Here is a 23,227-nt window from a genome sequence, read left to right as displayed (position 1 = left end):
CAATTTGCCAACCGCAGTCAGCTCGCTCTACAGTGTCCGCCTTCCTCACTACGGAAGTTGCCAGCAGGAAGGTAGTGAAGGTAGTCTGTTGAGAAATCAAACCTAGGTTGTGAGCAGTAATTCACAGACATTCAGCATGAATTTAGTGGCAAGAAAATTAATACTTATCACAAATTATAGAAGGGCAAGTTGCGTGTGCTGCCTTAAAACTGCCTTGTGGCTGACATTAACTTTTGGTCAAATTCATTCAAAACATTCATTCTGGTACTTGAACTATAACCAGATCTCCTTATGAAAGTTAGACTTTGAAATGAGAAGAATATTCTTGAAATGGCGATATATATATAACCATGGTTTGCTTCCTTTCCACAGCTAACACCATTATACAAAGCAAAGTTTCCAAACTGCAAGGGAGTGAGAGTGACAGGCTTCAGGTAAGAATTTTGCATTTCACAAACTCTTTTATCAGAATTTGCAGATGTTTTATCAGAATACATAGATATTTTATCAATGTTGAAAATGTGGTGCCCGAGAACAGGTACTACAGCAGGAATACATATGGTTGGTATTAAGTAGGGGTTCTGGGTGCTTCAAAGAATGCGTACTTTGAAAAAAACCAGATGCCTGAAAACGAAACTCTAATATACATAGCCAGAGGAGAACATTCAGATTTTATATGGGGTTTTCAAATGCAAACTGATTAGTGGTTCTCTACAAATGAACAGGTAAGTCTTTCCAAAGGAATACGGCCAGTACAGAGGATGCCCTTCCACCCACACACATGTCTTGCAACAGGCTCGGTGAGCAAACAGCATGCCTACTCTACACTACTATATCAGCTTGTCTTTGAGAGCCTAATGCATGATTTCCATTACCTGAAAGATGATCCTGGCTAACACTGGCAAGGCAACCACTTCCATTTACACAGCTGAGGAGCTATAACAATTGCGCCTAACAGCAGTCATAACACAAGATTGCCAGCAAACAGGAGATTGCTGAGAGGTTCAAGGTATAAGGAAGATGCATAATTTAAGCAATATCTGACTAATGCTGACAAAGCTTTAACCCTCCTGACAGAAGTTGGAGAGTGGATTTTTTTTTTATTGTATTAAATGAAAATAACTTTTTCAAACAAGAACAACTTTGGAGAAATTAAATACAGTGGAAAAAATTGCAAGTTTCAGGCTATTTCCACTAGGTCCTGGCAAATTCCGAATGCAAATGGTCAAAAGGTTTTGTTTTCCAAATGGTCAGTTACCAAATATCCCGCCACATTATAGAGTTTAGTTTAAGCCAGACACCACCCATCCACTCTCTTTCCTTCACGATGAACTGCCGTAAGTTTTCTGCCGCCAGCTCCGAATACCAATCCAGCAGGAAGATGATCTGTGTATCATCAGAGTAAATATAAAAACCGGGGCCTGAAGACCAAATAAAATAAGCTAGATGTTCAACACATACATTAAATAGGCTGCAATACAGTGCAGAAATTTGGGGATCCAAGAAGTAGGATTTTCTGTGTTGTACATACAAGGATGCAACCACACTCTGAACTTTAACAGAAATTACCAACGTCCCCAGGACAGTACTGGTTATGTCACTAGCCCAAAGGTGATTGGTAGACGTGACAGCCTTAGGGTGGTCACCCCTAACTTTTTGCCTGCCTCCCTCCACTTTTTAGATACTGTTTTTGCTGGTTTTAAGACTTTGTGCACTTTACCACTGCTAACCAGTGTTAAAGTGCATATGATCTCTCCCTTTAAACATGGTAAGAGGCCTGCTCCCTTCATATACTAACATTGGGGCTACCCTCATATACTGTTTGAGTGGTAGCTGCTGATCTGAAGGGAGTAGGAAGGTCATATTTAGTATGGCAAGAATGGTGATACAAAATCCCGCTGACTGGTGAAGTTGGATTTAATATTACTATTTTAGAAATGCCACTTTTAGAAAGTGAGCATTTCTCTGCACTTAAATCCTTCTGCGCCTTACAATACACGTCTGGCTGGGTTTAGTTGACAGCTCCCTTTTGCATTCACTCTGACACACCCCAAACACAGGCTACTCAGCCTCACTTGCCTACATCTGCATTTTGAATGGGTCTTCCTGGGCTGGGAGGGTGAAGGGCCTGACATTTACATGTCAAAGGACAGTAGCCTGTCCTCACACAAAGGACTGCCACACCCCCTACTGGGACCCTGGCAGACAGGATTGAACTGAAAGGAGGCCTTGTGCACTTCTAAGCCACACTTTGAAGTCTTCCCCACTTCAAAGGCACATTTGGGTATTTAAACAGGGCCTCTGCCCCTACCAACTCAGACACTTCCTGGAGAAGAGAACCTGAACCAGAACTTGCATCCTGCCAAGGAGAACTGCCTGGCTTCCCAAAGGACTCATCTGTCTGCTTTCTGTGAAGGACTGATGCCTTGCTGCTCTTTGGCTGTGGTGAAGAAGTGCTCTCCAAGGGCTTGGATAGAGCTTACCTCCTGTTCCCTGAAGTCTCAGGACCAAAGAGACTTCATCACAGCCTGCCAGAAACTATGCACAGCCTGCACCCCGGTGAAAAATTCACTGCACTCCCTACTGGAACTACGGAGCCCAACTTTGCATCAAGAAGATCAATGCAGCACCAGCGTAGCGACCGAAAATTGGACGCACAGCCCACTCGATTAACGCACAGGAGAGCTGGAACGATGCAGCCTGAGTTCCAGAGAGGAATCGAAGCAACGCCCAATGAATCGATGCAGCTCCTGAGTCTTCGTCCTGCCAGCGCAGGAAATCCACGCGTCGTCCCCGGTGCATCCGAAAACCCCGCAACCTGAAGAGGATCCACTACCGAGTGCTGGAAATTGACGCACTGCCGTCCTTGCGTAAAAGCTAAACGACGCTTTGCCGCGTGCGGCCCTAGAAATCAACGTGCCCCCCTTTGTTTCCACACATTTCCTCCTCTGCGGTTCTTTGCGGAGATTTTGCACGCAAACCAGGTACTTTGTGCTTGAAAAGAGACATTTATTGTTTTTAAAAGACTTAAGACACTTTATATCACTTTTACAGTGATATCTCAACATATAGTATTGCATTTTAATCGCTTTGACCTGCATCTTATCAGATAAATATTATATATTTTTTCTAAACACTGTGTGGTGTATTTTTGGGGTGCTATACTGTGTTATTGCATGATTTATTGCACAAATACTTTACACATTCCCATCTAAGTTAAGCCTGACTGTTCAGTGCCAAGCTACCAGAGGGTGGGCACAGGATAATTTGGATTGTGTGCGACTCACCCTGACTAGAGTGAGGGTCCTTGCTTGGACAGTGGGTAATCTGACTGCCAACCAAAGACCCCATTTCTAACAGGGATCAATACAAATGTTATGAATGACAGTATCAAGTGGCTTTGGCAAATTAAATGGGATAAGCACATTAAGACTTTTGCTATATTGACTCATCCCGAGGTCGTCCTGTGAAGTAACTGGTGTCGGAACAGTGCTTCTATTTGAGGGAACATGCTTTGTTACAATTCATTAGATCAGAAGATTTCGGGCCAGGTCTGGAATGCTTTGACTCTTGAACTTCATTAATACTGACAGGAGAAATATAGGACAAAATAATTTGGGTCTTTCCAGTCAGCAGAGGATTACTAGTAATGGTGGTCACTGTTACTGCTTTAAATGCAGCTGTTATCAATCTGGATGATAGGGAAACTTTTGAAATTCATCTGTAACTAAGGAATATTAGTTCCTCCAATGGTTGCACGATACCTAAAGCACAGGGCGCCAGAGAAAGGCTGGTTCCAGTGCCAACAGTTCAGTCTGAACTGATCTTCAAATGTATGCAGGATAGAATTGGGGCCCAGAACACCTAAAAAATGAGGTTTGGAAGCTTAATCAGTGAATTGTGCCTTCTTGATGTATTCCCTGATTCATTTACTTTTTTCTAAACAAAGGGCTCCAATTGTTTACAAAGTTCTGCAACTAGAACAATTAGATTTCTTACTGCAGCTGGAGTTGCCCTTAACTTAAATATGGTACAACTTTTCCTTAGCCTATTTCCTGCAGTTTCAATGTGCTCAGAGAAATTCTGATTGTGAGATTTCCTGAGTTCATCCTTATATAATATGAAGACCAATCTATAGCCCTCCCTTGTTCTCAGAGTGATCAGCCATTTTCTTTCTTGATTTCAGTCAGTGGCATAACAAAGTTCCCCACAGCTCCTGTGGTGTTGAGCTCCAGGAGTGCCCCTCAGCACAGTACCATGGCCTGAGAGCTTGTGAATGAGTCTGGGAGGGACGCCCTCCATGTACTTTGCAGGGGGTCCCCCTCAAGTTTCGTTAAGCCAGTGATTTCAGCTAAATTGGAAGAGCAATTTGTGGAATCTAGCTCTTACTCTTAGTTTCATGTTTAAAAGTGATAGTTTGCTCCAAGTCTGAAGCAAGTCAGGTTGTAAAATCTGAGCATATCACAGAATAATCAGAGACGTGTTAAGGCATGTGCACAGTGAGCATTTGCCATGGGTCCCCCCACCTCCTAAGCGCACACCTGATAATTTAATCTTTCTCTCACTCTAGCTCTCCTTTGTCAACTATTTTAATCAGAACCTTCTACCTCTAATTCCGATTCCATTTCTCTCGTAAATGATGAAAGAGGGAAGCAGCAGTTATGGTACATATGCTGAATCAAAGCTGAAGGCTTGGTCGATGAGGTAGGTTTTCAGGTGTATGCAGATTATGATTGGTATATGGACTTGCATGATCTAGGTCTGCCACACCTCATCCTTCAGTCATGCTGTTAATTACATTATTGACAAAAAATAAACACACAAAACAAGGTTTTTGATATAGAAGTCTACATATAATTAACCATTATGTACTGTGTTGCCCCTGCGTCATGACGGGCTCCAAGTGGCATTACACAAACCAAGTATGCAGCACTCTTTACATATTGCTGCCAAGAGTTGCCACTACAGATGATGCAGGTTGACTTCTGGCCCCATGTTCCTTCACCCAGTGACTGTGACAAAGGCTTTTTACATATACACTGCTATCAAATAAAGTGAAAGGGTAGAAGGTGCTTTCCTTTTTTCTTACTTCCTGACCACCAGCACATCCTGAAATGAAGTCCCAGTGATCCAGGCTGTTTCCTTAGAGCATTGAAAATCCTGTTCCTCATGATGCCAGGTCAAATTTTCACCAGCATATAGTGTCACCCACCATATTAATGGGGAGCAGCCTTGGTAGGCTAATCAGCTCTGCATAGGGGCTCTCTAAATGGCACCTTCCCCTCAGGATAGATAGGCTAGTATTTGTGGAGAACATTGAAATAGAACGCGAGCTAAGGCGTAGTGTAGGCCTGCCGCTCCTCTTTTCTCTCCTATGCTGTTAAATACATTATTGGAGAAATATAAACTCACAAAATGGATATGTGGAGCCATATATATAAGAGGCTCGCATTGCCGAAATGTCACTTTTTGTGACACTTCTGCGCAAACCCCTCAACCATATCTAGGGGGCCACACAAAGCCACTTTGCGAGGCTTTGAATAGTCTCATAGATATGGAGTAAGGCAAGGCAGCACAAGTTGATACGTTGCCTTACTCTGCTCCAGGGAGTGGTTCTAAGGGCGTTGCCGTGTGTGTTCCAGGATAGGAATGCACCTTACTGCATCAATACTGTGCATTTCTGCCCTTTCCCCTTGGCGTAGGGCAGCACAGCAAGATGGCTTGCTGTGTTGCGCTGCCCTGCCCTACCCAAATCCCTGTAAGTTTGGCCCATAATACCTTACAACTAGATTGCTTCTTGGTAACAGTAATATAGTAAAGCAGGGAGTGGTTAGGATTAGATTTATAACACATCCTGACCCAAGTAGGTCCCCAAGAGGCATCGACTACCTCCTCCTGTTGTCTTTAACCACTGCACAAAAAGATGACGGCTGGTGAAAATATTTCCTGAAGTCAACCTTTACAGGAAGAAGTAGAGGCAGAGCATTCCAGATGTTAAGTCTTGAGCGTGATATCTACAAAACCACCTTTGGGATGCAGAGATTAAGCGTATGTTTGGATCAAGTATGCCTAAAGCAGCTTAAAACACAGATATGTATGCATATAAAGGCGTGTTCTCCTCCTAGCCATCTCATTTCTGTTTCTTGTAAACTGCAAATGGTAACTCACATACGATATTCATTATTAATATATTTAATGTCTTTAACACTAGTAACACCCCCTCTTGCTAACATCACTAGATATATCCACAGAGGCAGTGGTTCCATCAGCCAAACTCTCCGCTCGGTCAAACCATAATTTGGTCAATTTTGTCACATCCTGTTCTATTTGGTCTGTGTTTTCTAATATGGTTTCTTATTGTTTGTTTAAAGGAGGCTGTGTACACGGCACAAAATCAGTTTACTGGAATTCATTTGTGACATAGAAAGTGTTTCTATGTTTCCCTTTCGCTAGTTGGGGACAAACTATAAATTGATAATACTGAACTGAAGGTAAAGAAAAGTAACAAATGCTTGTCATGTTTATTCCAGAAATGGCTCTGTGATTGTCGATGCAGAGGTTGATTTTAACTCCACGTCATCACTCCCTAGTGCACAGGCTATCATCAATGCACTCAATACGTCCGTGGGCAATAACAGCGGTGTCCTGGGAATATATCAAGTGGACCGCACAAGCATCCAGTCCAACAGTGAGTGGCTTGCCTTCACTAGCCATTACTATAGGGGTTTAGAAATGATGGAAGATAATTGTATGGGACTCAGAATGGTGCCTCATTTTGAATGGTTCGTTTCTTTTTTTTTTAGTTCTAAACATTTTATTAATTTTCGAAACACAATAGAAATATCATAGAACAAAACAAAGATAACTTGTGTAGTGTGGGAAAACAAGACCCCAATACTGATAACATATCACATTGATGAAGGAAATCTGGATTCACTCTGGACCGTAACCGAAGGATCATGGTTGGAGGGTAATGTCAGGCCATCGGACCAATTACAGCTTTTCTTTGAACGCTTAATGTTTTCCTTATGGGCCTTTTCTTACTCATCTATATGAGGCTTGTATTTGAGGTATGGGGAAAATAACTTTTCTGAGGATAGGGGGCCTTTGGAAGCATCTTGACAAGCAGATTTCAGAATACTTTTTCCTAAAGTGTACCACATGACATACTGTAGCATTTCAGATGCTTTTCTTACGATTAACCCCTTTACCAGCTTGCCCTATGTATCACATCATGCAGCAAATAGTTCATTTGGCTTCAGATCTCAGGGCACAACCAACCTTACCTTGCTTTCAACAAAGCTGCATTTTTCAGGTAGCGTCAATAACATGTACCCTTTGTGCCAGATTTAGAGCACGTCTGTAAAAATGATCTTTTTTCAGATTTGTGAGTGAGAATCTTGGTGGAGAGAAGGGGCATGTCAGAATATTGACTTTTGCTCCGTCCTGCTGGTCATTAGTCAACATCTGCCCATGCTTGATGTGACTCAAAGTAAATAGGAGAGCTCTGCATCCTCCCACTTCTAGAAACCCATTATTCCCATTGTTCTGTGAAGAAGAAGGAACTCCTAAAATTGATGTAGCACACCCATATAATACATTCTCAGTAGAAACTGTGTTCATTCCAGCAATGAATATGAACTGAATTGTCGTCTCTCGGGTTGTTTTCAGCACTTTCTCTGGTAAAATGTTTTACAACTACAAAACATTACTAGTAAACGCCGTTAGTGAAAAACAATGAATTTCCTGTCTGAAGGTAGTAATGAATTATCTTTACGTTTAGAAAAATTGGATACTTGAAATTTTTCGTTACCATAAGAAATTAACTCCTAGGAGTGTTGACAGCAAACCAATAAGTAAAGTTTAGGACTGGAAGAGATAGAAGTGTAGCAGCAAACAGAAGTGGCCATTGACAGACTGCAGACCGAGGATGGTGAAGTACAGGAAATTGAACAGACCCTGAAGTGTAAGAAACAGTGACAACAGAAAAGGATGAAAGATGCGGTGCTGCACAAGGCAAACACTCACCCCCATTCACAGATCTGGGTTTAGTCCATCGTTCTTTTGCTCACCATGCCACTCCAGTTTGGACCCAGCCATATGCAAATCAGTCTTAACCCTGTTCCTCATGGGAACATTCCCTTCCTGCGTTGGTGCTGTGCAAGAAATATATATACATCATATATACAAGTCACTAGGGACTGATCAAGTTACAGATTCTCAACAAGACTCAGAATAAGAGTTTAGTGTATATGTCCCAATAAGACAAATCAGCCCATCAGCTTCTTTTTCGACATTTCGACCCTATAGAGTGTGATTTAGCAGGGTCATCATCAGGACAACAAAATAATGGTAGCAGCCAGTATAAGGGGAAAAATCCCCCAAGTAAAAGGGAGTTACTACAGGACATTAATGTAGAATTGATGGATAAAGGTAGTCAAATGCAGGTAAAAGGCTGGAATAGGACACCGTCGTAGGATCAGTGTATACATCTACTGATATTCAGTCTCACAGGGTAGACACTAGTGACAAATATATATGTTGTATATAATTTTTTACAGCACCTACTTACGAACTTTCACAAATGTCACACCTCACTTTCACTGTGTCGTTTTTGGAGCACCTGTAATCTGATATGTTGAATTAAAGTCACTGTATGACTTTATCCTATTGTGTGTGAATCATAATATTTGGCCTAAGAGGTTTTGGCTTAAAACCTCTCCGGACGAGAACCTTTGGTCCTGTTGTTAAAAATGCAGGCATAGTACTCTGGCACAAATTGATGACCATTAAATGTTAAAATTTACTAAAGAGAAGGCATCCAGTATTCAGGACCCTGACAGCATAAGTGACAACCCATAGAATACCAACCCAAAAAACAGCTCTTAACACACAGACCAGCAGGATACAGCCATGATCCTGACTCTTTCCCATTCCAGTTAGTGATGCCTTTTGAAAGAGACAGCTACTGCAAGACTTTTGATAGGTTTGGTAACCAGAGTTATTGTGCACATCAGGATTAGAAATGTGATGAATCCTTCTGGTAATCAGAACAGGGACAACGGGACAACAATTGTGGTAAATACATGAGCCTGTATAGTTCACTTTGGGGACTCCAACTGCTCAAACAGCCAAAACACCAGATGAAAATACAGCAATGAATGAGTACAAGCCAGGAGAATTGGGTGTGGTAGATTCAATTGCCCCTCTGTAGTTATTACCCACTTCATAATGATCCATCAGACCATCAACTATACCTCAGGGGTCTGATTTCCCGCTTACATTGCTAGGCACCCCATAATGAGGCCCCTTAGCATAATGTTTTAGTCAGTTTCCTTTGTGGAAATCGAGTTTTCAAATGGTGAAAGTAAAAACTATTGTTTTTAGCAAACAATGTAGATTAAGAGTTTTTAATTAAATCGATATATACTTTTTAAGGGTCTCTTTCAAAATGTCCAGCATATCCTGGAAGCAGGCAGCAGTAAAAGGTGCACAGTGTGCAAGAATGTTCCTGGGGTTGTTATGTTTATATGCTAGTCTACTTGCAATGTCAAATGGTGGGCTTATATAGCATGGTCTTAATACCTTCAGTCTAAATCATCTCCCGATACTGGATCAGTTCTCAATCGCCCAATTGTACTAGACATTGTAATCTGGCTGTTTGGTGATGAGGCCCTCCAACCTGAGCTCTGCCATCTTCTAAACAGAAAGAAAAAAAATTGAAAAGCTGCTCCTGCTAAGGACACAGTCAATGCCTAATGAGGCAGAATAGAAGGCTTGCTCTTGGAGCCCAAATTAACCCTTCTAAGGACATTTACTAAGTTTATTAAAGGCATTTGAACAACACTCATTGCCACCTCTGCGTTGGTCGATGATAGTTGCGCACACTTGGATAATTAGACTCATTACTCATTGCTAGCACCTAATAAAGTGCAATGTGGGTGTATTTGGCTAGTTTGATGTCCTTCTCTTTCTACCACAGATAGCTCGTCTTCGACTCCTACGACAAGCTCACCAACTACTGCCAATCCCTCTACATCTGGCACCACTTCTACTCCTGTTCGTGCCGTTAAGCGTTTGAAATTTAAAATTACAAATGAATCCTTCAACGCCAATTTGACCAATTCCACCTCACCTCAATTCATAGCCCTGAAGGGCAGTCTTGAAAAATTGGTAAGTACTGAAAAATAGTGGATTTAATTCTTTCAGAATAGTGCTGGTGTAGGGGGCAGAGCTTTTTGTATAAACCAAATCCAAGGCTGGCTGCAAAATATACCTGGCTTTCTGTGTGATACGCCTGGTACAAATAGTTCAGAATGGCAAATTAATGTATAAAGCTGCACATACTGTTCGTCGGTGGCTGAGAAGTTATTGAATTTACGACCCTCAATGTACAACAACATTGTTAGCAAAGATTCTCATTATGTTCAACTTTTGTTGTATTAGGACAAAGACCTCTATCTCCTATTTTAGTTCAAAACCTGAGAATTTCCAATCTGGCTCCTCCTGGGGCGGGTCTCTCTCACCAAGGGTTTGGTTTGGGAATTAAAGCTATAAATTATGTGGTTGTTGTTCTGTTGGACATCTACCCCGTCCCCCGCCAAAAAAACCACAATGGCCTTTAGTTTGCGTGATCGAACTACTCCTATGCAACACAGCCTGATAGTGTCCCCTTGGGAGGGCTGTAGCTCTCTGCACTAAACAGCTCTTAGTTTTTTATTGTGACCCCCCCCCCCATCAAAGTTTGTGTCTGGCCCAGAGAGAGTCAATGCTGGAGCACCACACATTGGTTCTATGGCCCTCGGTGGTGTGGCACACAGGCAAACTGCACATTGATTTCCCACTGAAGGAGGCAGATGGTGAATACTCACACCAGACCTCCTACAGGCTCTAGCATACAGGCATAGCTTCATGGCATCAGTCAGTATAAACATCTACAATAAAACGTTTGCATACAATGTAAATGATTTGTGTGTGTGTAGCTGTGTGCACACAGCACATTCGTGCGTTCATGTGTCTGCGCTAGAACCAAGGAAATCTGCTCACAGTCAAAAACAAATGAAATGAGTTTGGAAAAGTGAGGTCTGACAGTTATTTTCTCGCCCACAGCTAACGCCATTGTACCAACGTAATTTCAACAACTGCCTAGGTGTGACAGTGACTGGCTTTACGTAAGTACCACCTGATGTCTGAAGGTGTGCTATAGAAATGGCAACCTCGAAGTATTTTACTCCCTGTGCATCGACTTTACTGGAGGTTTTAGATGCTGAGCAGAAACACAAACAGAGCACCCAGATTGTTAGACTAATGCCAGTGCTGTGAGGTTCAGTCCAAACACATTAGACGTCCTGCATGTTTGGTGTAACAAATAAAGCTGTGTGTACAGGATGGAGAGTTGAGAGATGGATAGCAGTTGCTAAGTTAATAGATGTGTAGTGCAGGAAACTACAAGTCACTGGACTAGCACAACTGACTCAAATACCGCCTTATTTAATGACCTGTGGTTTACAAAAATGATGCAGACAGACTACAGCGGAACTAAAGTAGAAAAGATTAAAGAACACGACAGGGTTTCAAGTCAGTCAGGTTTCCTAGTTAGTCAGAAGCCAGCCAAAGCAAGGCAAAAGGTTGCAGGGGTGGTAGTAACACCTGTACTTGACTGCACTATTCAGCTGCACATAGCAGTAGCAATCAGCATGCATAAAAACCTCTTGATATTATCATTATCCTTTTCCTGTACTATCCTAGCATTTATTTGAAAAGTGCATTCCTGGTTCCTAAAGTGGTCTCGGAAGGCACCTCTGCCACCTCCAGGCGCAAAGTCCACACCTGTCCCTCCACTTGGTCCTCGCCACCATTTTACCTTCATTGCTCTCTTGCGCTATGTTTCAATATATTGTTGTGGTTTCATTCCACTTGTGGCCGGGGTAGGGGTTCTTTGTTGGCAGACTGCGCTGTAAACCGCTGTAATGACGTAAAGCGTTGCACACTTACCATGTTTGTTCCTAGGAGTGGGTCTGTGGATGTCGAGGCATCGGTTGGTTTTAGCACCAACTCATCAGTCCCTAGCGACTCTGAGATCATCAGTACGCTCAAGGGTAGCCTGACCAGTGGTACCCTAGGGAGCTACTCATTGGACCCCGCGAGCATCCAGTCCAACAGTAAGTGTCAACTACTCTATTACTTCGAAGTTAAAATTGGTACATAGCCAGAATCTAAATTCATAATTAAACATTAAATCAATAGATGTTTTTTAAAGCAAGTTAGCAATTCATTTAGTTTTTTAAAAAGTTTGATGGTGTTCATTATGTTTTCAATTATGTGATTTGCAGTATAATGTGTGATACAGACTTGTAATTCGTAAATGTTTACCTCAGAAACACTTTTGAAGAAATTCTAATGTCTTTTGAAGGCCCTGATCACGACATGTCCGGAAATACCAAGTCCAGATTCAGTATCTCCCCCTCGGGTGCCGGCAATCATGAATTTTCGGGGCAGGTTTGAAGAATAACACAAATGAACTGGAACTACCATTTCTCTATTCCTTCATGTGGTTCCCTGATTCCAGGCCCTTTTCACCACACCATTTCCACCTGATTTAGTTATAAAATGAGCACAGAAAGGCATTTGGTTTTACCTGATGCCTTCGTGCAGCAGGAACAACTTTTAATTATGAGGGGTTGCTGTGACAAGCTTGTTAGAACCAAAAACCAGGATGGTCACAGACGTAGACACAGGACTAAAATCTGGCACCTCCCGTGGATGCTGGAGGACCACAATGATAATAGCCACGACATGGGAGAACCGCAGAGACATTCCACAAACTTACAAAAGAGGTGAAATACAAAAACAAGATAAAACAGCTTTTCAAAGATTGTGCACATTTTAAGAGTCTAACCAAGGCAAGAACAGAGATCTAAAGACATCTTTTGTTGCACAAGAGCAACTCATTCAGTCCGGGTTTCTTTGCATTCTGGGACTGTCCCGATGCTATGACGGAAAAACAAAATTGCAAGTAACAGAATGCAAATGAAAACAAGCATTGGCAAAGCTAAAATGTCTTGCCTTTATTAGGGGACTATTTCGTTTTGGCAATGCTTGTTGATACAGTCGCCTCTGCCACTGTATTGCTAACTCATTTAATGACACACTCCCTCCGCCCCACCACCCAGGAATGTTTGTGTTGAGGACGGAGCGGTCCTTCATTCACCCCTTGGACAGTGACATTTTGACACCAGGCAGGGACCAGAGACATCTGCGCCGAGGAGGAGGCGGTGCTAGTGCTATTGGCTTGGTCAATATTAATGTATTTTAGCCCTAGCACCACACTCTGCAAGAGCATCCCTTTGCAAATCACGGGCCAAAACACTGTAGTATCAAAGGGTCGATCCATATGCACCCCACACCCCCAGTACATCAGCAGGATATCACGAACACGAGCCATGGGAGAAAGTAATCGTGAGCCTTTGAAGAACAATAAAGATCTCCCGAGGCTACATGAAAAACAAACAATGGCAGGGTCCAGCCTACAACTAACAAAATCAATTTAACATCTGCTCTGGCAGAAAGACTTGTGGAGCATAACTGCACTGAAAGCTAAAGTGGTTTGCCTCTTAGTGGGCTTAATGCGCTCTGGAACAGGTTTAAAAGTGTTTTCTATTTATATTTGCTGTTTCAAGTATGTACTGGCTAAGACATCACAATACAGGTGAAGACGGTAGAAAACCACTCAGGTGGCAACCCTCGTTTGAATCACAAAGTCATTTATTGCCATGATTTTCAGAAGTTTAAATAGACTATAGGTTAAGGGCTCAGAACGGAATAAGACAGCACCCTGCCCTTTAAGCCTACCTTGACATTTACTGCATTTCAATAGGTTGCAGCTGTTTCAAAGCTGAACGTGTTCTGGATAGAGTAGCCCCTCGTCTGCCTCTCAACTCAAACAGCGCACTCTGGGGTATTGTGAAAAGAGGAAGATGCGGAGTGGCCTTTTTTCACTAATTGGATCTGAGAGTTTCTCCTTACTCTGTCAGGTCACAGTTAAGAATGGATTTCACCTACTAAGTGGGCTACTGAAATGCTGTAATCTGTAAGAAAGGCAGAGGCATTTTTTCGTAATTCAGAGCTCAGTTTTACACCATTTCCAGGTTCAGCGCATTCAAATTCTCGGGGGGAGTGCACTTTATGATAGCATTATTACCATTAGCGTCTGAACGTAGATTGTGGATATGGTACAAATTGGCTCAGAACATAAGGTGAATTCTATCTGGTTTGCACAATAAATATTGGTTGAAATCTGCTGGTGACAAAGAGTTAACAAAAATTAAATTGTCTTAAACCAAAAATCAAGGTTAGAATTCTAGTTATTCTCATTAATGGTAGCATACGTTGCAGATCTAAGTGCACTTTAGTGCAGTTCAACATTCTTTAAGATTTTTATTTTGCAGCTTTATATAGCACTAACTTGCCCGAAGGTATTGGAGCACTTTACATGAGCACCAGTTACATTACTTAAGGACACATTCATTTTTACCCTGAATCACAGGATGCTGAGCAGACATCGAGACTCGAACCTGGTTTCCTAGCGACAGAGTCAGCAGCTCTGCAGTGCTGCAGGGATGAGGGGCCTAGTAGCAGCTTGATGGTAACAAAAAAGAACAAGGAACAACAAGGCTAATTCCCAAAACGCGGGCTGGGATGAAAGCTTTGAAAAAAAACATTCTGGGATGAAAGCAACAAACATAATAGTGCACATACAGAAATAGCAAAAAGTGAAATGATACATGTAAGAGGTCACAGCTACGTGGGATGAGGTAAGACACCAAAAGGAAGGACAAGAAACACTGATTACCCACATAGAAGCAAGCCTTTGGAGAGGACATGCAAACAAATTAATCAAACGTAAATGATGGGCTTTAAGCCCACAGAGTAGATCCAGCATGTCTCGAAGACACAGCACATGTGCTGCCTAGGCTCAATCTAAAAACAGGAAAGGGTGAACTTTAATGTGTTTCTCCATGAGAGAGCGGGAGAGGGTGGCAAATGCCCAGGGTAATTAGGTTCAGAGCCCCTTGCCCTCCATCATGGCCCCACAAAAGGCCTGACATGAGCTGATGGGCTTCGGATTCACCCCTTCTTCATATCTGCTGTACTGCTTCAGTGAGGCAAGGTAGCACAGCAAATGATTCTTTATACTACTGTATGGAACTTGTTTGCCTCTGGTGTGACAGTAGGGTCGGTGGAAAAGCAAACCTGCACTACACTCACCCTACCTGGTCTTGTGAAAAGGAACACATTTATTTTAGCATAAAGCGTCAGGACAGTCCTTGAACAATGGGCACTTTCTGGACAAATCTGGGTGTCTGGTCACTCTATGAGAGATGACCGACTTGTGATCCCAGGTATATCTTTGGGCTTCACCATGGTCCATCAATGCTAAAAAAATTATACTGTCTGAGTATGATGAGCACACAGCCTATCACAAAGATCTTGATTAGTTTTTATTTTTTTTAAATTTTATGAAATTCTTTGGGCACAGTGTTTATGTACAAACTGGTTATAGGCACCATGGAATTTAAATTACATTGGAAGAAGTCATTCAGCAAGAAAGTTGTTCTTGCTTACCGTATACATCAACTAAAATATTTCTTTTGTAATTGGTGTTCAGTCTCTGTCTTTGTGCAAGAGGCATGTTTTTAAAGCCATCCATCGGCTGTCCTTATCGTGCCTTCTTCCATGCCCATTTTAAACACATTTTTGTAATTTGCCTGAAGGTCACTCTACTAAGATGGAAAGAATCTGAAAATCACAAGCACTGCAAAAGTGCAATATTTTGCTGCATGCACAAACGTGCATGATGTAGTTATGCTACAGTCACGAATATCAGTGAGTGTTATTGGTTATCTATTACATTCTGTTTAGAACTAAGCATTGATGTTATTTTACTGGGCAACCGATGAAGGGCCAGATATACTAAGCTATTTTGCAGGAGAAGAGGCTCTGAGTTACTAAATTGGAGCCTTGGTGACCATAAAAGAGCTTTTTGGTATGTGCCAAACCCAAATAGCTATTCTGTAACTTGTTTGGGTTTCAAGTACATACACAATCACTATTTGGAAGGGATGTGTTTATAGTGTCCCTTCCAAATAGTGACTTCCAGTAGGATGTATCCATGTTTTGAGACTGAATTCTGGTTGCCAAACAACAATACTTTCCTAACTGCACAAAGGTAGTGGCAACCCATTTATAAAAGGGAAGTAGTCCCCAAGGGACCCCTTCCCCTTGTGGACCCCTTCCACTTGTGAATGCTGACAAAAATATTGTTAGCAGTAGGCAGTGTTTCATGAAACATCCTCTTATTTCTAAAAATAAGTAATTAATTGTTTCATTTAATTCAAACTCCTCCCGTTTTCCTTAAAGAACGGGATGCATTAGAAAAACGGACTAAAATCCATCAAAGACATGGTGGTCAGCTTATTCCAGCAGGCCACCTTCCCTTCATGAGTTAGGTCAAATTACGACCCACTGTGATTCAGTATTTTGTGAACCAACCTATTAATTAGTATATGTTCAGTTTGCAAAATTCCATAGAATTCCCCAAAAAATCGGTGCACAAGTTGCAGCACTTTTAGCGAATCCTGTCTTAGTAGATCTGGCCCGAAGTCCTTCAGTATTCATTCCTTTTTTGATGATTCTTGATAGATCTTGGGATAGGTATGATTTCCATAGGTTTTTTCTGATCTACAAAAGGTAGCTGGCTGCTTATATGCACAACAGTGAAACATGTGGAAGCCATATCCTATCATTCTTTTGTCATTAATGTCAATATAAGTGATAACACCATCAATCCTCTATCAGGACTCAAACAATAACAGGACCCTGCTGCTCATCTTACCAGATTGTGTATTAGGCAATTTATTGAATAACAGTGTTGGAGGTGCAGTGCTTACTGTGCAGGGTGCTATCAATGGACAAGAGGCTGGGGCCTGCAGTGCAATGGCAGAAGGTACTCTGTAGGTTAAATGTTAGTGGGTAGGGAGATAATTGCAGCAGGGAGACGAATGAGTTGCTCTATCTTCTGTATGTTCCTTCTGATGCTACCCATTTTAATACTGATTTCAGGTTCTGATACCACGACCACCACCACCACCACCACCACCACCACCACCACCACTACAACTACAACAACCAGGAGCATCACCCCGGAAACTGAAAGCACTTTCCCCGGATATGCCGTAGCCATCATCGTCATGTGTATCCTGGCCATCCTGTTGATACCACTTTTGATCCTATTGGTGGGTAACTGAGCTACTTCAAATGTTGTGCTCATGTGCTCTAGAGCCCATGTCAATTCCTAACATTTTTCCCCAGAGCATTTACTTAGGGTCAAATATTTGATGAGCCTCCTTACGTCAAGTGGCAGGGAAAGAAAAGTTTGAATTTGATGGCGCTTCCACAAACCCCACCAACGCTCTCAATATAAAATTAGAGTTAATCCTGTGTATTGGACTGACTTTATTTGTCAGTCCAATACAATCATAGGTAGTAGAAAGAACGAGTTCCTGTTTATTTAAACAAATAAGCCTTTCTGCAATTAAGACAGAAAAAATATTTAAAAAATCAAATGTATATAATTAACTAAACAAACATGGTGCAGATGATATGCCTGCATTAATGATTTGCTTATCACTCTGTTAATCCTCCTCTGATCATCTCACATTCTGATCACTCATCTAAAACATAGAAACCTTTGTTAAAATGTTTGAGAAGTAAACAAATGACACCAGCAAAATTGTAAAGTAAAAATGTCAATCTAGTGCTATCAAGGCTTTGCGTATAGAGGTGGCCACTTACATGGATTTGCTGTATGTGTATGCCTGTCCCATTGTGAGTAGTCTCCTCATAGCATATGACATTGCGTATAGTCCTTAAGCAGTTTAGAACTTCCTATGTAATCCTATAACTTTGTGTCCCTTTTCTTGCATTCAACTTCTAGCACGTACCTTATCTAGTATTCCTGCACCAGTACATTGCTGTCGTCGCAATCCTGATCTGCATATGAATTTCCTTGTAGTCATACCCTAGCTAGTATGACTGTTCCAGTGCAGATCTTTCCTTGTACGTGTCTGCCCTGTTCAATTTTAATTGTAGTCCTGCCCCAGCATACGGATTTCCTTGTACTCCTGTCCTAGAGTATTGATTTATGGTATTTTTATTTATAATATTCCTGTCCCAGTTCAGGGCTTTCCTCGTAGCTTTGGGCCAGAGTGGGGCTTTTGTCCCAGCGTGTTAATTTCCTCATAGTCCTGGCTCAATGCGTGGCTTTCCCGCTTGCTCTGGCCTTCCTTCTAGTCCTATCTTGCATGTCCCTTTCATAAGTTTGTGGCTTTCCTAGTATTTCTGTCCCAGTTCAGTCGTTCCCTCGTACCTCTGGCCCAGTGAAGGACTTTCCTTCTAGTTCTGACCCAGGCCAGGGCTTTCCCTGAACTGCTGACCCAGTGCATGGAATTCATAGCAGCCCTGGCTCAGTCATTGGCTTTCCCTCCAGCTCTAGTCTCGTGCAGGACTTTCCCTCTAGTCCGGTCTGGCCCATTGTGTTCTTTTCCTTAAAGTATGGCTTTCCTAGTATTTCTGTCTCAGTGTAGGGCTTTTGTAGACCTATATTATAACTTGGCTTTCCTTGTAGCTTTGTCTCAATGTTGGGTTTTCCATTTATTCCAGGATCAGAGCAAGGCTTTTCTTGTAGTCCTGCCTCAGAACAGATTTTATGTTTAGTCCTGGCTCAGTACAAGTGGCCCAGGACCAGTTTAGTATTTTATTTTGAGTTCTGGTCAAGTGCAGAAGTTTCATCATAGTCTGGGCCCATTGTGGGATTCCCCTTGTAGTCTCGTCCTGGTGCGAGGCTTCCCTACCCGCTATCGCGTGGAGGCTTAAAATGCACCTCTGGGGGCTTCCTTGAACCCCTGGCAAGGGCAGTGGTTCCCTTGTTTTTATGGCTGAGTGCACGACATTCCTTGCAGCCCTGACCCATTGAAGTGTTTTTCCTCGAGTCATGTTATGGAATATAGCTTTCCTTGAAGCTCTGTCCCCAGGCAGTGCTTCCCTTGCCTTCCTGTTGTTATTGCAGGGCTTTACTAGTAGGCTACACTTGAACACTCAGATGCTGCAGAAGCCTGCATTTCTAGCCGAGTTGGATAGTAGTGCCAAGTGCCCCATGTATAAGGGACTCCCAGGATGATGTGACTGTTTTCAGGGTCTACAGGGAAGGGAGGCTCAGTAGCCGAATATAAATACTTTGATGTTTCTCTTTTCCCAGGCACTGAAAACGGATATCTGTAAAAAACTAGCTGGAGCCTGTGCCCTGAAGTCTCCCTACAGTCACCTTGAATCTGGGATAAAGATGACAACCTGGCGAGTAAGTATAGATTATCACATCTCGACCACCGTTTTCATTGACATACCATTTTCTAATTCAGTGCTGTCATGGATTATGAGAGGCCGAGAAACACTGAAATAAGGGGGTGGGGGGGGAGAAACTTTGCCAGAAATGGCATTCGGGTTGGTGGAGCAGACAACCTTAAAATTATTCTGTGGATCCATGTAAAAGGGAATGTAGGAATACAATTTCTGTACAAATTCTCTGAACAATTCAATGTCTTAATTTTTGAGGTTGAGAAAAAAGTTGTAAGAAATACGATTTTGGAATGGTCCACCATGCCTCTTGGTGAAATGAGAAGGAAGGAGAGCACAGTAGTAGAGTGATTGCTGTGGAATAAAGGTTGTTAATTGTGTTTTTACTGATAATGGGGATCTCTCCCTTCGTTGGAATTTACCCGAGAATATAATTTCAATAGACTCCAGGAAACCTAATAAAGAGGAAGGAAGCCTATTAAGAGGATTCTTTTGTCTAGATTAGAGAGGATCTAGATGAGGAAAATGAATTTGACAGTGGTTAAAGTTTGCATAATTTCTTTTGCAGAAAATATGTGACATGTCCCAAATATTATGCGGCATCCTGCTCCACCATATGCTATTTTGTGGGGCGATAATGCATCCTCACATCCAAATTCCCGCAATAGGATTTTTTTTTTTTTTTTAGCCCATATAAAATCTCAATTACATGGCATAATTTTGTACATGATGCGTAAGACAAAATACCAGAAATTCTGCAAGATCACACCAGCGTAAACAAAATCTTGAGTCAAGGAATCTGTACAAATTCCATTTAAATTAAGTTATCATATACCTCCTAAGGGAAGGCACATGGATTTGAGAAGATCGTGGAGCATTAACCTTATTTTGAAAGTGGAATTGAATTTGAAGTATGGATTTGTGTAAGATAAACTGAGCATTATATGGGGTAAAATGGGCAAATATCCCGCCTTAAAGGAAAAGTGCAAAAACCTAACACACAGCATGCAGCTCGTGCAAAGAAGTGGGACTGCTCAGCAGTCCAGTCTTTCATACAAGTAAAGACAGCAAGCAACTCAGTTCATGTTCATTAGAAATGTTTGGGGGCTTGGGGGAAAGTGGGGCTGGACATTTATGGTTGTGCGGTTTATTCCATGGCTGACTGGAATCTCAATACTGCCTCCGTTATTTGTATGGGAGATCACTCATTCATTCACTGGAAAGGCACCATAAGTCATCTCGGTCATTACTCCAAGACTCTCCATGGAGAGACAGACTGAACCATGACCTACAAGTAGTGTTTAATTTGGGCCACTGGGAGGAACTTGCACTCATTCTTTGGGACCGAGATTTATTTTCCAACATCTGACTTTGATCCAGAGTAAGGCAGACAAAAGTAGAAAAGGGAAAAAGATCAACAAAGAGAAATACCCTATAACAGTGACAAAGGAAGAAAGCAGAGATTAAAATGTCTAGAAAGAGTTCAAAAAAACTGAAAGAAAGTGTGAGGGGTGAGGAAAGAGGCATGAGAATAAATCAAGACTAGCAAATTTGGTAATGAACCACTAGCAGCGCAGGTGGCTGGCTCCCAAGTAAAACCTTGGGCCTTTTACCTATTTTTTTTTTTTATAACAAATTAATCGTTGCCTGGAAGACATTGAGTGGGAATAGCTTGTTTAGATTTTAGTGGTTAGATGCCCTAGAAGACAACAATGTGTGGACCTCAGAAGTGTCAACAAACAGCATTTGATGAAATGATTCATCTTTAATTTTGTTTTCTTCCAGAGTCACGCTGGGTCGTATGAAGTTCCTCAATAACACAGGCAGACAGAGCAGGAGTGCAAGATGCCAGACGGAAATAGACAGCATATCCGGACAGATCAACAAATGAGAACATGGCTGCCAACATACATTTGGAATGATGTGAATGTTAGCTTTCTTTATGTATCATGTACCCTGTTAACCGCTGCTCTCTGAAAAAGACTTTGGTCAAGGCAGGGACCCGCTACCTTGAGAGACTCTTATCACAGCACGTCTTGCTCTAGAAGGAGTCCAAGTGACCACTCTGCTATCTCTGCAAGAGCAAACACCTCAACCTCATGTTCTGCAGTGCAGCATCATCCCCACTGGAAACAGGCAAAAGAGCACTGCCACAATTGGACCCTTGGACAACAGAGAAGGCACAACCTAGGGTAAATGTATTTTGATTAGATCCAGTCACCTTACAATCTAGATATATACTGGACGATCATCAAACATTCTAAGCCCTGTTTCAAAAAATCCTGAAATACAAACAAGCGTTAGTGCTGTGAATGTACTTCAGGAAGACTCTGAATATAACTTTAGTAATGCTGCAGGGCTGGGGAGTGTGCTGAGGTGGGCAGATCTATGTATAATCTTGCAATATTCTCAGGAGACTTGGCTGTTTGTTTACATGCTGTAGCTGGATTCGTTAGTTGCTGGGTAATGTATTTTTTTTATACAGCTAATGTGGTTAGTGGTGCTTCTAATATTGTGGTACATGATGGAAGGAGATAAAGTGACTTCCTCTTGTCTGCCTGCAGAAGCCCCAAAAATGGCTTTTGTATTTTTTTATTTATTTATTCGCTGAGCTAATATTGCAGAAATTCATCATGGAGTTTACTTCTAAGTGTGCATAGGATCCTCGCTGTGGACGGCAACAGAAAGCTAGTGATTTGGATTGGTGGGACGAGTGCGACAGTTAGAGCACATAGCATCAAACTAAGATTCGCTTTTGGAGTCCAAGCTGATGGGAGTATGCGCTAGCTAGGCCACGTCCCTTAGCAAGGGATTGGCCAGCTGAGGTATGTGACAGGCTTCTTGTGTGTGCAATGCCAAAAAAGCTCTATATTGCCGCCTTGGGCTGGGCCAATGACACAGGAAGTGAGGCCCAGCTTTCTCGGCAGGCACAGGAAGCTCCAGTGAATACAAACACTCTCACAAAAAACCCACCTCTTCCTTAGGACCCTTTACTCGAAAGAGCGGGCACAGGTGATACTGTCTACCAGGTTTAAAGTGTGGAAGAGCAGGGTTTAGAATAAGTACAGTTTACTCCTGAAAAACAGGTGAGAGTTGGGCTAAACACTGTATAGAATATGCCAGGGTTGCCTATTTATTCAAGTATAATAATGTAAGTTATTTTTTTATATTAAGGAAAGGCAGAGCCATAGCTGCAATTCTAACTTTCTTATTTTCTGTATATTCAGTCTATCGTGTTTCTTGTTGAGTCCATTGTTTTGTTTCTAATAATGTATTACAAGGGTCTTATGAAGTATGTTAACCCTGTTACAAAAGTAATATGTGTTGCTTGAGGAATCATTGGATAGAAGCACCAATGAATAAATATTTTTTCTAAATAAATAGGAAACAAGTTTAATTTCTTGTTTGTTTGTGTTGTTTTTTTTTGTTTTTACAAACGGGATGGTTTTGAGTACTGACGAATAACTGAAGGTGTATGGATGCTGAAATCCTTACAGTCAATCTGTCATCTTTGTGCACGGAATCATTTATCCATGTGCACAAACCTACCCACCTGTTGACTCATTCTTGCATGTACCCACACTCATACACAATATCATGTACAAATGCACCAATGAAGAGGCATTTTCAGTTGAGTCAGACCTATTGACTTTGCTGCTAGTTGGTACAGGATGTGAGAGTTCTTTCCGTTCTCATGTGGCTGGTAGTCTAATGGATGCGAGGACTGTTGGTAGTATGCAAATGCTACTCTATGACAGGTGTAATAATGGGCATGACTATGTATTGTAATAGTATTTATATAGCGTTTACTACCCCT

At 41.9% G+C, this 23,227-nt stretch overlaps 1 protein-coding gene across 1 annotated transcript in view; it reads left to right on the top strand.

The window, feature by feature from the left end:
- LOC138283927 (pneumococcal serine-rich repeat protein-like) overlaps positions 1-22,807 on the top strand; it is a 128,644-nt gene extending 105,837 nt beyond the window's left edge. The window contains exons 22-29 of the mRNA XM_069222158.1: positions 373-434; positions 6,531-6,688; positions 9,983-10,173; positions 11,110-11,171; positions 12,010-12,161; positions 17,122-17,294; positions 19,316-19,414; positions 21,196-22,807. Coding sequence (XP_069078259.1) covers positions 373-434; positions 6,531-6,688; positions 9,983-10,173; positions 11,110-11,171; positions 12,010-12,161; positions 17,122-17,294; positions 19,316-19,414; positions 21,196-21,228 — 930 coding nt within the window. The 3' untranslated portion in view covers positions 21,229-22,807. The remainder of the gene's footprint in view (positions 1-372; positions 435-6,530; positions 6,689-9,982; positions 10,174-11,109; positions 11,172-12,009; positions 12,162-17,121; positions 17,295-19,315; positions 19,415-21,195) is intronic.
- Positions 22,808-23,227: the final 420 nt, after the last annotated feature.

The sequence above is a fragment of the Pleurodeles waltl genome, chromosome 3_1, assembly GCF_031143425.1.
Source record: "Pleurodeles waltl isolate 20211129_DDA chromosome 3_1, aPleWal1.hap1.20221129, whole genome shotgun sequence".
Lineage (NCBI taxonomy): Eukaryota > Metazoa > Chordata > Amphibia > Caudata > Salamandridae > Pleurodeles > Pleurodeles waltl.
This window is presented reverse-complemented; position numbering and strand designations above follow the sequence as displayed.